Genomic DNA, 13701 nt, shown 5'->3' with positions numbered 1-13701 from the left:
GATGGAAAAAACACTGTTAAAACAGGCTGTCTATTGGGAGATTGGACAGACGAATTAGGTAAGGATGTATGGATTGTTGACTGGTTATCAACAGGTCCTAAAAGTTATTGGTATAAAACAAACACAGGTAAAGTTGTTTGTAAAATAAAAGGATTTACGTTAAATTATGAAACGTCCAAAAAGATTAATTCCGATAGTATAAATAATATTTTAGAAAAGAAAGACAAAAAAATCAGTACACAATATAATCGAATTACCAGAGATACTAAAACTAAAGAACTTTTAAATAAAATAGAAACAAAAGAATTTGGTTTTATTTATGACAAGAGAATTATTCTAGAAAACTTTGATACATTACCATTTGGATATTAATCCTTGAAAATCGGGGTGTTTTTCTTTAAAAAGTAGCTGTGTGCTCAAGTGGCTCATGATTTTTCTGCTTTTCTGTTTGCCTTGAAAATCAGGGGTGTTTTACTTAAAAAATAGCTGTGTGCTATGGGGCCTTATTAGTTTTTTTAGATTACCTTAAACACCGGGGCTAATTTGCTTAATATTTTTACTTTTTTAACTACCTTGAAAATCGGGGTGTTTTACCTTAAAAGTGGCTGTGTACTATAGGGGCACAATAGAAAAACAGGGCAAAAAGCGAATTTTAACTTTTAACAAAGGTACCTTGAAAAACGGGGTAGATCTGATAAAAAATGGTGTGTGCCGAACAAGCCCATATAGTTTTGCTTTTCTTAAACATACCTTTGAAAACAAGGTCAAAAAATATCACCACCACCTATTATTATCTTACTATTTTATTTCTGCACCTCTACGCCAAAAAATTCTTAAAATCCGCATCTGCAACCGCGGATGTTGAAAAATCTGCATCTAAAGGTCTGATTTATTTATTAGAAATACAATTTTGAATTTTCAAAAATAGATAAATTGTATGCAGAAACGTTAACTGAGTTGCCTACTTCGGAAAGTCAATTGTCATTATATGTTGCACTAGTACACCGAAAGATGGGGCAACCGGCAAAGTCAAATGTCAAAATCACTACGTCAAAATATTATCAACAACAAATCACTTTCATCTTTTCTTCGGTGACTTTTCTTGCGTTTATTGAAGAACACAAAATAAGGTAAGGAGAATTGTTATTAATTTTTGTGTATTTCGATGGTTCCTTCTGTGGTTCATTAATTCAAAACTCATGGAAGAGGCTTTCCTATTTTATGTGGCTGAATACGCTAGGTACACAACTTTTTATGCATTTCTTTATCTGTTACAGAAAAACAATGGTACAAGAAAAACGATATGGTGTTGATAGTCGATTGATTGACGAATTAAAAGTTCTACAGTTAAAGAGAAGGAAAAGAGCAATGTTTCAACAATTGGCCTTTGTGTCTTTCAATAATGGTGGAGAGACCGAAATGATGGTGACGGCTTCCCACAAGCGAATAACCGTTGATCTCATACAGAATTGTCGCCCGCCGGTTCAGGAGATTGATAGAATTGATGACACAACTGTTGAAATAGTGATGAGCGTTGCTCTGTTTATAAGAATAAGATTCAGAAGTGCTGCTAGTTTAGACGCCTTTAAGAGAACGCTCGGAGATCTAGCTGAAAATGATTCATCATCCTCAAGCTCGAGTGAAGAATCCAATGGGTCTACTTCGCCAGAGGGGTCCCAAACATCAGTTTCAACCACAGACGAAACTATGCTCACGTTACCGGGTGAAATTTAAGTTTGTTAAAAAGCAAATCACTCAAGTTTTTCATATTTTTATTATTTTCATGGCAACTTATTCAGCTAACTCTTATATTTTTCTATTAATAAAGGTGTATCATCAATAAAATAATAAATAAATTATTCATAGGTTTATTTATGTCAAGAACACAAATCCTTTTTGATAACTGCAATTTTAGTTAATTCTAATATAATTCATTTGTTCAATCTGTGACAATATTTGATTTTTAATTTTAAATACTTGAATTTGTTTGGCCGGAATCGTATTCCAATGTGTGTTACAGTAGCCCAACAGAAAAACGTAAAATCTTTGAAAATGTTAATTTTAAAATAAACCTTAAAAACGGGGGTGTTTTCACAATTTCTTCTGCTTTTCTGTTTACCCTTGAAAATCCGGGAATTTTCCTTAAAAAATGGTTGTGTGCTGAAGGGGCCCTACTAGTAGTTCTAATAGCAAATGCTTATTATATGAAGTTTACGTTTATATTCAACAAAAAAATAGTTCCTGGAATTACTTAAAAATAATAACCCGTTTTTATTTGAATTATAAATATAACTCGGGAGGCGAAGTCTAACAGTTACTATTCGAAGTAAATGAAGAAAAAAACGAAGTTAAATTAACTAAAATTGCACTGTACTAAAACTAAAAATACAGAAGAAAATAACAAAAAATAAAAGGAATTATGGAATAAAAACTAGAATTCAAAAAAATATGCATTTATTTTATTGTGAAAATTTTTCACCGAAAGATTTTTCTTTACACAAATGAGAGATCAGCAATATTACGCTCAGAAACTTGATAGCAACTTTTTCTTGAATAAAGTAGTTCATAGAGATAGGGTAATGAAACAGTAAGGAACATTTTACAGATAAACACTGACCAATATTAATTATATATTTGGTCTACCGGCAGCCATCCATGTTATTTTTTGTGATACATGGTCAAATTTTCTTGATTTATAAATGAAACTTGCACACGAATTTTGAATTTTTTGTAGTTGATATTTGAAACATGAGTAAAAGATAATAACTTTTTACTTATTTGTAAAATTATGATTAAAACTGCACGTAAATAAAAATAAAAAAATAATCTCCATTTTGAAGCTTGTTCAAATATTGCGCCAAACGCAAGATTCAAGTATAAGAAAGCGCACCAACACCCCGCCTCAGAAATCCCAAGATGGTGTACCGGCTTTTTTGTTTACACTTGTTTGAATCTTGTTTTTCACACAAAAATTAAAAAAAATGAGTGAAAACGGTCGTATGCGGCTTAGATCTTCCGTTCCGCAGGAAGAAAGGGAAGCAGTACGTGGTAAAACCAAAAATAGCCCCTCATTTATCACACTTTTGTTAGGAAAAACTGAAAAAACAAAAGGAGGAAGAGGAGTTTCGGAACAGGCCTCCAATTCAGTTTAAAGGCAAAAAAATCTACATCAGGGATTTTATCGAATGTGCCCTCGCCTGCGACAATTTGATGTACTTCTGTCCGAAAATTTATTTGCGGCACCTTTAACCACTTTTTTAGTAAATTAGCCGACGAGGCTGCTGATGTCCTAGTGCTTGGCTTTGACGTCGAATGGCCGTTTTCGTTCCAGACCGGCCCTGGAAAAGCGGCCCTAATTCAGATAAGCCCCGACCTGGACACGTGCTATTTAATTCAAATAAGCGACCTCAAAAAACTCCCCAAGGGGTTGTCAGTGCTGTTGGCTCATCCCAAAGTTAGAATCACAGGAGTCAACATTAAAAAGTATTTTTGGGACGGGAATTTCTCAAATTAACACGCGCATTATTTTAGCGATATTAGGAAGCTTTCACGGGATTTTGCCGGATTTGACGTTGAGAAAAACATTGAGAATTGTATTGATAGCGGCGTTTTGGCAAACCAAATATTACCTTTCCAGCAACGATGGAGTATGGAAAGACTAGTTACATTTTTGGTATTTTGTTAAAAATTTTGGCTGTTTTTACTGCTCTCGTTTTAGTTAAAAATGACGATTTCTAAAGATAATAAAGTGAGGATGAGTAAGTGGCATGTGAGCCCGTTAAGCAAGGAACAGCTGGATTATGCAGCCACAGACGCTTATGTAACTGTTGCACTCTAAAAATAAGTTTTGTTTTTTATTTAGTCATTTGCAGGCGTCTCTAGTGTTATACAACGAGCTCAAGAAGAGGGAAGCACAGGAGGAAAATGATAGCGTTTAATTGTATCTAGTTGCTAGTCGAATAAATAATTTAATTTTGAGAGAATTTTCTTTTTGTCGCTTGCCTGAATAATGTATTCAGGCTTAATAAGCGGGATTATTTCGTTATGAGTTAATAAAAGCGAGGTAAACAAAGTCCTTGAGCCCGGGAAGTTAATAAGTCACGTTCGCCCTAATGTAATAAGAGCCCTTCGGCTTATAAAATGCAAATATAGAATAATGAAGCCAATCGATAATTTTTTGCCTGCGGTTTCCGCGTACAATTTATCAAGAGCCGTTCTCGAAATTCAAAATCAATAAGGAAACCCGGTGTTAAGACACCGGCGATCCCGCCCGCAGTCCCAGTGATATCCCGTCCGTGTCCCGGGAATGCACTGATAGTAACCTTGACTTGTTGGTATGAGAGTGGCTGTGTCCTTGAAGTATTGTATTTGTTTATAAACAGCTGACTTCCATCTCGCCTGGCCTTGATACCGCGCTGGGAGCCGCCCGGTTCGGGCGCAATCGGCGGGCTCCGCTCGGTGCTTCACCGGCGATTTTCTCGGAACTCGTGCGATTAAAGTGGATTTTTCGCGTTTTATTCGCACAGCCGTCGCCTTGTTCGTCGGAGGAATGTGACTCCAGGCTGGGTTTTTCGGTGCTGGCTGCGGCAATTGTCTGGTGGGGTTCCACGAAGCGGTCGCGTTTTGGTGGTTAGTTTACCCGTTACCGCACCCGGCTGCCCGGACGAGCGATCCAGGGTGGCTTTGGCTCCATCAAATAGGGTAATTGTTTTATTCGTCACTCGATCATTTGCACGCGCTTTACGAAACCTCGTTTCAGCCCTAAAATGACCGGTTTTCGCACAATTCAGCGCGCGGTTTTGATATTACAAGCAATTTTTCGACGAGGGACTAGAAGCAATCTCAAATGGTAAATGGAGTAAGCGTTAAAAATGAATTTGAATTGGTTCGCACATATTATCGTCCATCACCCCTACATCATTATATCGGCAGTTGCTGTGTTCTCTGGTACATGCCTGGTGATACCTTTTACACTGAAAACCAAGCCCTTCAAAGACTTTTCGGACCCCAAAATGGTAAGTCCAGCCAAGTTTGGTACCTTCAGGCCCATTCGCCGCTTTTAGGGCTTCACTACCAGAGGAACAGCTATATCAAACAGACTAACTGCTTGGAAGAACTTAGATGAATCAACTCGACCATCAGGACAATTTGCTATTAACCCCAAAGATATTTTGATAAAACGAAATGTAACATTTTTTAAACCTAAAGTTAAGAAAAATGGAAAAAAGAAGAAAAACAAACAAAAAAACGATTTTTCTAATGTAACTTTGCCGCTCAAGTCGCCCCCTTCTAAACCACCATTTCAGGTATTTATAAATGAAGCAAGTAATAATCGCTCTGACAATAGCTACGAAAATAATAACTGGAGGGCTCTACAAAACATGTTGCACCCAAAAGCTGCTGAAAACGTCGCCGTCAAACCGGTCGAAATCGACGGTTTTTTTTGTGGTTATCCTGGTAAGCCAAATTGTTTATCTAACAATCACATTACGAAACCATTTGCTATCAAGTCAAATACTTAAGTAGGGAAAGGTCTTATCAGGCCGACGACCCTTTATTATTGAAAACAATTATTTTTTGAAAATCGTTGCGGATCAAAGTGGCCTGTGACTTGAAATTTGGATATTAGTTTAGCACCACTGACTCAAATAACAAAAAATGGACAATTAAATATTAAACTTCGGTGCGTGGTGGCTTTTTATAATGGAAAACAACTTAAAAACTCGTCTAGGTTTAAGTTGTCTTTAATAAATTAGAATATGCACTTTTACCTTTTTAAGGTCTTCGTCGTCCTTTCGAATCAAATCCTTTACACTTACACATACACAAACTAAAAACGATTATTAGAGAAATCTCACACAAGTTTTGAACACAAATTTGACAGAACTGCAAAATGACAGGTGCAAAAACGAAGGTAAATTGATTAGTTGATTACAAGCGTGCGAACATTACCAACGTTAGCAAAAAGTCACTTGCTTATCACAATAAAAGGATATTGCAAAATTATATGCGTTTAAAATAACACGAAATATTTTTATGTTTTAAATGATTTTTTTAAACATAAATGGACATTGATTTATTTGCAATAGAGGTATAGGGACATCTTCTAATAAATTCCAAATGAAGACACTAAATTGTTTACTATGACTTAAACTGTACATAAAATATGCAATTAAGGTTGAACTATATACTGGGATTGATGGGTAAAGAGGAACTGTTCAAACACGAATTATTTAACGAAAAGTTTGAAATTGAAAATAAATAATAAATCAAAATGTTTTCTTTGCAATTCGATGTTGCCTCTAGATAAAAACATTAAATAAATAAATAATACAAACGGATATGCTGCATTATAATATATGGCGATCGAGTTATTAAATTCAACACCTCACAAGATAAATAAAAAAGCACCTACCTTCATGGCTTCTACGTTGGCTACTGTTTGTAGCAAAACATTAAAAAAATAACAACAACATCATTAAAAAATCTTTATTTGCATGAAAGTTACAACAACGACTGTTATAAACATTAAATAAAATAAAGAATACAAAATACATTGTAATATATGGCACTCAAACTATTAAATTCAACACCTCACAAAATAAATAGAAAAAAAGCACCTACCTTCATGGCTTCTGCGTTGGCTACTGTTTGTATCAAGACATCAAAAAAACTAAAAACAACACCATTAAAAAATCTTTATTTGCATGAAAATTACAACAAACGACTGTTATGAACAATAAATAAAATAAAGAATACAAAATATGTAATAATATATGGCATTCAAACTATTAAATTCAATACCTCACAAGAAGAATAGAAAAAAAGCACCTACCTTCATGGCTTCTGCGTTGGCTACTGTTTGTAGCAAGACATTAAAAAAATTAAAACACCATTAAAAAAATCTTTATTTGCATGAAAGTTACAACAAACGACTGTTATAAACATTAAATAAAATAAAGAACGCAAAATATAATATATGGCACTCAAATTATTAAATTCAACACCTCACAAGATAAATAAAAAAAGCACCTACCTTCATGGCTTCTGCGTTGGCTACTGTTTGTAGCAAGACATTAAAAAAATTGAAACACACCATTAAAAAATCTTTATTTGCAACAAACGACTGTTATCAACATTAAATAAAATAAAGAATACACAATACGTTATAATATATGGTACTCAAACTATTAAATTCAACACCTCACAAGATAAATAGAAAAAAAAGCACCTACCTTCATGGCTTCTGCGTTGGCTACTGTTTGTAGCAAGACATTAAAAAAAAAAAAATAAAACAACACCATTAAAAAATCTTTATTTGCATTAAAGTTACAGCAAGGGACTTTCATAGATCGAAATTAAGACAAAATCATTACGTGTTAATAAATTATTTTATTTATATTTCACTCAAACTATCACTTTTCAACACCTCTCTTAAAAATTTAAAATTCACTTCCGCTATAGTTTGTAACGTTTTCCTAACAATAAATCACTGCAGACTTACCCTTTAAAATTTAGATTTGATTGATGACACCGTCCGTTCGCGACAACAGCAATTAACAAACTGAATAAATTAAACGGCACAATAATTTTGTTACATTCTAAATAAATCGCCTCGCGCTCACGATGTGACCCATGCCACTGCCCGTTTCCGACTGCTCTGTTCTCGCCTACTGCGACGCTCGCGTAACATTACGTGACGTCACGGATGTGACGTCAAATTTTACGTCTAGAATTGGTCATCAACAGAAAATTCAATGATAGAACAAGACATCACCAGAAACATTTGATTTTAAATATTTCAAACCCACTTTGTAACGCGTTGAGAAATTAATGGTTTTATTTTCTTAACTTAAATAAAATTACAGTCCGCTTTGATTGGTAATTTAGTTGAAATGCGAATTATATACCGCATGTAACAGAAATGAAGATTTAATAAGACTTGCCGCTGTTGCAGACGAACGATTCGCTCACATAGTATTAAAATCGAAAAACGCCGAGGACCTGTTTACTTTAAAATCTTTACTGGCTCTGTGTCGCATAGAGCACGAATTTATTGAAGCTCACTATTACAAAGACTTGTGCATTTCGAATCAGGATTACCACGTAAAGAAGTGCTGCAAGCCATGGTCTTTAGCCAATTACATAGCAATTTTACACAATAGAACTTCGTGTTTAGCAATTACGGTAAAGTTGTAATTCTAATTTTTGTTCTTTCTGAAACGTGTGACTTGTAGGAAGAAGACGTTAACGCAACAAAAACATTATTGATAAATTGTTCGCAATATTTTCATAAACTGCAACTAATGCAAGATTGCTTCGATAAGGGATACTGTGATGTACCGCTTGAATGCGTTCGACACGATGCCGTTTTTAATGTACTTAATTTTTTAACAAGCACGACGTTTCTGCCGCCTAATGTACATCATCACCGTTTGCGTTCTTTGGAGTGATGTTTGCTGATTTCAGAACACTCGGGAGAGTACAACGTTAGAAGAAACAATGATCTTTCTACCACTAGCATGTAGTACAGCAATTTTACCATATTATCACGAGATTATTCAAATGGACTTAGAATATGAAGGCATATCAGTTGTAGCAATGGAATTTGGGATAAAAGATGCTCTGTTTGACGAGTGCCTGTTACGGGACGCTTGGTTGATGACTTCCGGGGCACTCTTTGTGTTATTATGCATGTGGCTATATACGGAATCATTGTTCCTGACTATCATGACAATAATTGCAATTATATTCTCACTGGGGATTTCGTATTTTATGTACATGCTCGTTTTTGAGCTGAAATTTTTTCCGTTTATGAATTTGCTAGCTATTATTGTTGCAATCGGTAATTGAAACCCCGACAACCGGAAATCGGTTTTTCACAAAGCGTTGCAGGTATTGGAGCGGACGATGCTTTTATATTTTGTAAAATATGGCACAAAGTTAAAGAAGAAAAAAATAGCTCGATAGTCAAACTAATGGGTGATACCTTCTATCATGCATTTTTTTCGATGTTTGTTACGTCCTTAACGACCTCGGTGGCTTTCCTGGCCTCCTATGCCAGCTCTGTGACGGCAATATGTTGTTTCAGGTAGGAAAATAATCCAGTTTTTGATTTTTCAATTATCGTTTTAGCATATTTTCGGGGACGGCCGTAATAACGAATTTTTTTATGATGATCACTTGGTTCCCCGCATGTGTTGTAATATGGGAGCGCTCATGTTGTTCAAATGTTGATTTAGCGAAAAGTTGTTTAATGGCGTGCTTGCAACGTTGGTGTTGTTCAAAACTGATAAAACCGACTTGGAACTTATCAACGACATGGCCGAAATGTTCATTTTTGGGGAGAATCTGGAGTTCCAAAGAGCGTTTCTTGTTAGACAGTGTTGTCAATTTCAGATATATATGGTTGGTTATATTGTCCATAATAGGTTTAATAAGTACGATCGTTGTGATTTATTATCCGAAATTTCAACTACCTGACTCATCCGAATTCCAACTGTTCGACAGCTCGCACCCCTTCGAACAATACGATTTTAAATACAAATATCACTTTTGGTTCAGACGCGAGGAAAGGGTAAGTCCTAACTGGGTAATACCGTGTGTTAGTTGTTAATTGTAGGAGAATTTGGTTGGCGTTAATTACAAGCTTCCGTTACGTTTTGTCTGGGGTGTTTTACCCGTGGACAATGGCGACCATCTGAACCCGGAGAGTTACGGCAAATTGGAGCTGGATCCGGACTTCGATATATCTCAACCGGAATCTCAAGTGTGGCTCTTGAAGTTTTGCAAGCGCTTGCAACGCCAGCCCTTTTTCCAACCCACCTTTGGGCCCCTTTTGCCAAACTGTTTCATTGAAACGTTCATGCGCTCGATGCAGAGGGATTGTGTTGACTCGTTTTCTCAAAGAGATTGGTCACCTTGTTGCAAAATGTCCACGTTTCCGTATAACAGTAGCGTGTTTTATGAATGCATAGTGGAAGAGATGACGGATATTTACGAAACACCTAGTCAATATTTGATACCTGGAATGGCCGGTCCGAAATTTTCTAAAGACCAATTTCCGACAATAAAAGCTGTTATCGTAGAGTATGATAGTAATTATAGTTATTCAATGTCTTATGAATACATGCATGAATTTTACACGAAAGTCGAGAACTGGATGATTGAGGAGCTGAAGACGGCTCCCAAGACAATGAAAAACGGCTGGTTCATCAGCGAGTTGGAGTTCTACGACTTGCAGAGAGAGTTATCGGAAAATACTATATTAGCAATTATAGTGTCAATGGGATTAGCTTTAATAGTCTTGCTTCTATCAACATTGAATATTTTGACAAGTTTATACGCGATTTTAACTATAACGTGCAGTATTTTTGTAACTGTTGCAGTACTAGTTCTGTTAGGGTGGAAGTTGAATATTTTGGAGTCTATAACTGTCTCGACAGCTATAGGTCTTACTGTAGATTTTAGTTTACATTACACTGTGAATTATAGATTATGTCCACTTGCTCTGGCAGACGAGCGGATCGCTGCTACCAAGTACGCATTGTCTTACATGGCAGGTCCTGTATTGATGGCAGCATTAACAACCGGGGCGGCTGGAGCATTCATGATGCCCTCACTAATCTTGCCATACATACAGATCGGAATATTCCTTGTAACTGTAATGAGTGTTAGTTGGATATATGCCACATTCCATCTGGGTGCTATGTTGGCCATTATTGGACCCCAGAATCAGTTCGGCCAATTCCACTATTCCAAGCTTAGTTGTTGTCCTTCCAGTAAATCAAAAACGTCCTCTAGCGACCGAAATCGTCCTGTTAATCACTCCTCTCTCTCAGATACACACGAATTAGATTCGTTGACTTGCAAGAGTGGAGTACGGCCTATTCCGAGACCCCTCCAAAGGTCTCTCAGTACTGGCGGGGCTGGCAAAAACAACCACAATAGATATGTTTTTACCGATCAATCACCCTCCGCCACCAGCGCCATTACTATTATCATGGCCGATGACAATTAAATGTAACATTAGGACTAAATGTTCTGTGATATACTCTGTATTTCTTTTATTTTTATTTCGATTTTTACATAAATGCTCTTTCAACAACTATCATTTACCCTTGTTCAAATGGCATTTAAGTAACAAACGTACACATATATAAATTAAATATATATTATAGAAAGGACCACGCTCTTTCAGTGCACCCATACCATCCCCCTCCTCCAATTTTTAAGCAAACGAAAGAATTTTGACGATCAATTAATAAAACGTTCTTTAAATTCAAGCACCTCTTTGCGTTCCTACGATCCTAATACTCCTAATACTTTGAAAATTTGCAAATTTTGAGTATTTCTATAGTCATGCGTTCGTATTTCTTGTTTTTGGACTCGCACTCTTTATTTTAAATTAATTTGTGCACCAATTTAGTGTCACTTATCGCAAACCTGATTTGCTATTAATTATTATTTGTGTATGATTCGTGTCGGTCAAAAATTCCTTGCATGCGCCTCCCATCGCTCTTTAAAAGTCTTCACAATTTCTTCCCACCTTCATGACCTCGTTTTTCACCGCAGTGAAAATAATCGAGCATTGCTATTCATCTTTCGTCGGATAGTTCAGTGTTAGGCTGGCATTTGTCGCATAGTTGCGCCAAATGGGGCTATTCAGTGGCAAGTGTGTCTCAAAGGCGCGTCTGGACGGCAAAACTGCAGTCGTTACGGGCGCCAATACGGGCATTGGAAAAGAAACGGTGAAGGATTTTTTTCAACGAGGTATATAATTTAAAAAAGTTTTACGTTCTAATTATTTTATTTCGAAGGTGCCCGTGTTATTGTGGCTTGTCGAAATCTGGACAAGGCGAATCAGGCCGTTGAGGACATAAAAAAAGAATTCTCAGATGGTGAGAATTTGGGCGAGTTAATGGTAACACAGTTGGATTTAACTAGTCTAAAGTCGGTGCGAAATTGCGCGAAAGTTATTTTGGAAACGGAGAAACGAATTGATCTGTTGATAAATAATGCGGGCGTTATGATGTGTCCGGAGGGCCGGACTGAGGATGGTTTCGAGATGCAGTTCGGTACAAATCATTTAGGACACTTTCTTCTGACTTTGTTGTTACTGCCCAAAATCTGCCAAAGTACACCTGCCCGAATCGTGAATGTGTCTTCCGTGGCTCACAAATGTAAACCCGACCTTGTCACACCGATTAGATTACGACGTGTAACATAATTCAATTTCCAGACGGTTGTATCGACTTCGAGGACTTGAATTGGCAGAAACGCAAATACAGCTCACTGGGAGCGTACCAGCAAAGCAAATTAGCCAATATTTTATTCACCAAAGAGCTAGTTCGAAGACTTGCAGGTTGATTCAAATTGCAGGAGGAATTTGTTTTCAAGTTGATTTTGCAGAGGCAAATGTAACAGGAGTCAATGTGTATTCCCTCCACCCTGGAGTCATTCGAACTGAGTTGGGGCGTCATTTGGATTACAGGCTTCGTTGGCTTTGGCGTATTTTCTCCTTTTTGATTAAAACCCCCGACCAGGGGGCTCAAACAACAATTTACTGCGCTGTTGATGAAAAGTGTGCCAATGAGACTGGCCTTTATTACGCCGATTGTGCAGTGGCGGCCGTCGCTCCCGCTGCACAAAATTCAGTCGACGCTAAGCGTCTGTGGGACGAAAGCTTGAAACTTGTAGGACTTGAGCCGAACTATAATCCATTTACAACCGTCTAAGACTTACGAAGATATTCTTTTAGTTATTAAATTTGATTAAATGATAGGCTATTATGTAAAACACAGGTGATATCTTGTACGTTCATGACACTCGAGTAAAGTTACAAAATAATCAATATTTTTCGTTTGCGTTATTGGGGACTAGAAGGTTTTTCGCGTCCCTAATTCCATCAGAAGGAAATGAGCCGGTAATGATCTTAACCTTCAGATGATAAAAATTAATATTTACGGTACTTTTGAACTTGATTATTCAATTAATCTTCGTCCGTGACCATAAGTGGCTACTCATTTGATTATTTACGTAGAAAAATGCACATGTAGATACAGTGGAAAAAATCGATTAGAAATCAACTGGAGATATCAGGCGACAATAAAAAATAATTTGGCTAATTACAACTATCCCTATGCGTAAATTTGGCACTTAAACACGAGCCATCACAGTTTTTATGAAAATACAATAACTACTTACAAGTTTTAAGCATGACCTGCCCTAAATCTTCAAAGAAATAAATATCCCTTTGTTTTTTTGGTGTAATTATTTATTCCACAGTAAGTTTTTAGGGAAACAATAATTATTTTACTTACTTATTTTTTACCCATTTAACCTGATATACTCTTTGAAAATGATAAATCCCCTCATGAGACTGAAAAAAAAATCCGCATACGAATTCATAAAACGTTGCCACTAAACACATTTTTCTAATACCTGTACTGTTTAGGTCAAAATAAAAAAGTTGACAAGTTTTAGAATGCAAATGTTTTTTTTACTTACGTTAATAACATAATAACTGGTGAGGTAAGAGGGCCTGAATGAGAGTCGGTTTATTTAGACATTTTAGATTTTTTCCAGTGTTGTTGTAAGCTGGAGTTGCAGTCCTTGGTTGTAAGAGAATCCAGTTTGACGGGGTAGCGGGAACCATTCCGGTTTTAATCCTTTTAGTTCCTACATCTGGTAACAGTGCTA

General features: G+C 36.4%; 3 protein-coding genes and 1 long non-coding RNA gene across 5 annotated transcripts; all 4 read left to right on the top strand.

The window, feature by feature from the left end:
- Positions 1-841: 841 nt before the first annotated feature.
- LOC135267282 (uncharacterized) lies at positions 842-1859 on the top strand. The gene is made up of 2 exons (XR_010335690.1): positions 842-1130; positions 1278-1859. It is a non-coding gene; the product is annotated as an uncharacterized LOC135267282 (long non-coding RNA).
- A 1026-nt stretch (positions 1860-2885) lies between these two features.
- Positions 2886-3983, top strand: WRNexo (WRN exonuclease). Its single transcript, XM_968355.4, has 6 exons — positions 2886-3041; positions 3091-3212; positions 3262-3483; positions 3532-3673; positions 3719-3820; positions 3873-3983. Exons 1-6 carry the CDS (start codon positions 2982-2984, stop codon positions 3936-3938), a joined length of 714 nt encoding a protein of 237 aa, XP_973448.1. The 5' UTR covers positions 2886-2981; the 3' UTR covers positions 3939-3983.
- Positions 3984-4281: 298 nt separating this feature from the next.
- Positions 4282-11186, top strand: disp (dispatched). Of its 2 annotated transcripts, XM_008201218.3 has the most exons (10): positions 4286-4701; positions 4760-5015; positions 5064-5261; positions 5307-5457; positions 7958-8187; positions 8238-8420; positions 8470-8845; positions 8896-9091; positions 9136-9577; positions 9623-11186. In XM_008201218.3, exons 2-10 carry the CDS (start codon positions 4872-4874, stop codon positions 11018-11020), a joined length of 3318 nt encoding a protein of 1105 aa, XP_008199440.1. In that variant the 5' UTR covers positions 4286-4701; positions 4760-4871; the 3' UTR covers positions 11021-11186. The 2 variants fall into 2 exon arrangements, with proteins under 2 accessions (XP_008199438.1, XP_008199440.1); XM_008201216.3 differs by having other exon boundaries at positions 4282-4701; positions 5064-5457.
- A 287-nt stretch (positions 11187-11473) lies between these two features.
- Positions 11474-12853, top strand: LOC662318 (retinol dehydrogenase 13). Its single transcript, XM_008201220.3, has 4 exons — positions 11474-11772; positions 11820-12182; positions 12242-12364; positions 12412-12853. Exons 1-4 carry the CDS (start codon positions 11655-11657, stop codon positions 12735-12737), a joined length of 930 nt encoding a protein of 309 aa, XP_008199442.1. The 5' UTR covers positions 11474-11654; the 3' UTR covers positions 12738-12853.
- Positions 12854-13701: the final 848 nt, after the last annotated feature.

The sequence above is a fragment of the Tribolium castaneum genome, chromosome 10 (genome assembly GCF_031307605.1).
Source record: "Tribolium castaneum strain GA2 chromosome 10, icTriCast1.1, whole genome shotgun sequence".
Taxonomy (NCBI): Eukaryota; Metazoa; Arthropoda; class Insecta; order Coleoptera; family Tenebrionidae; genus Tribolium; species Tribolium castaneum.
This window is presented reverse-complemented; position numbering and strand designations above follow the sequence as displayed.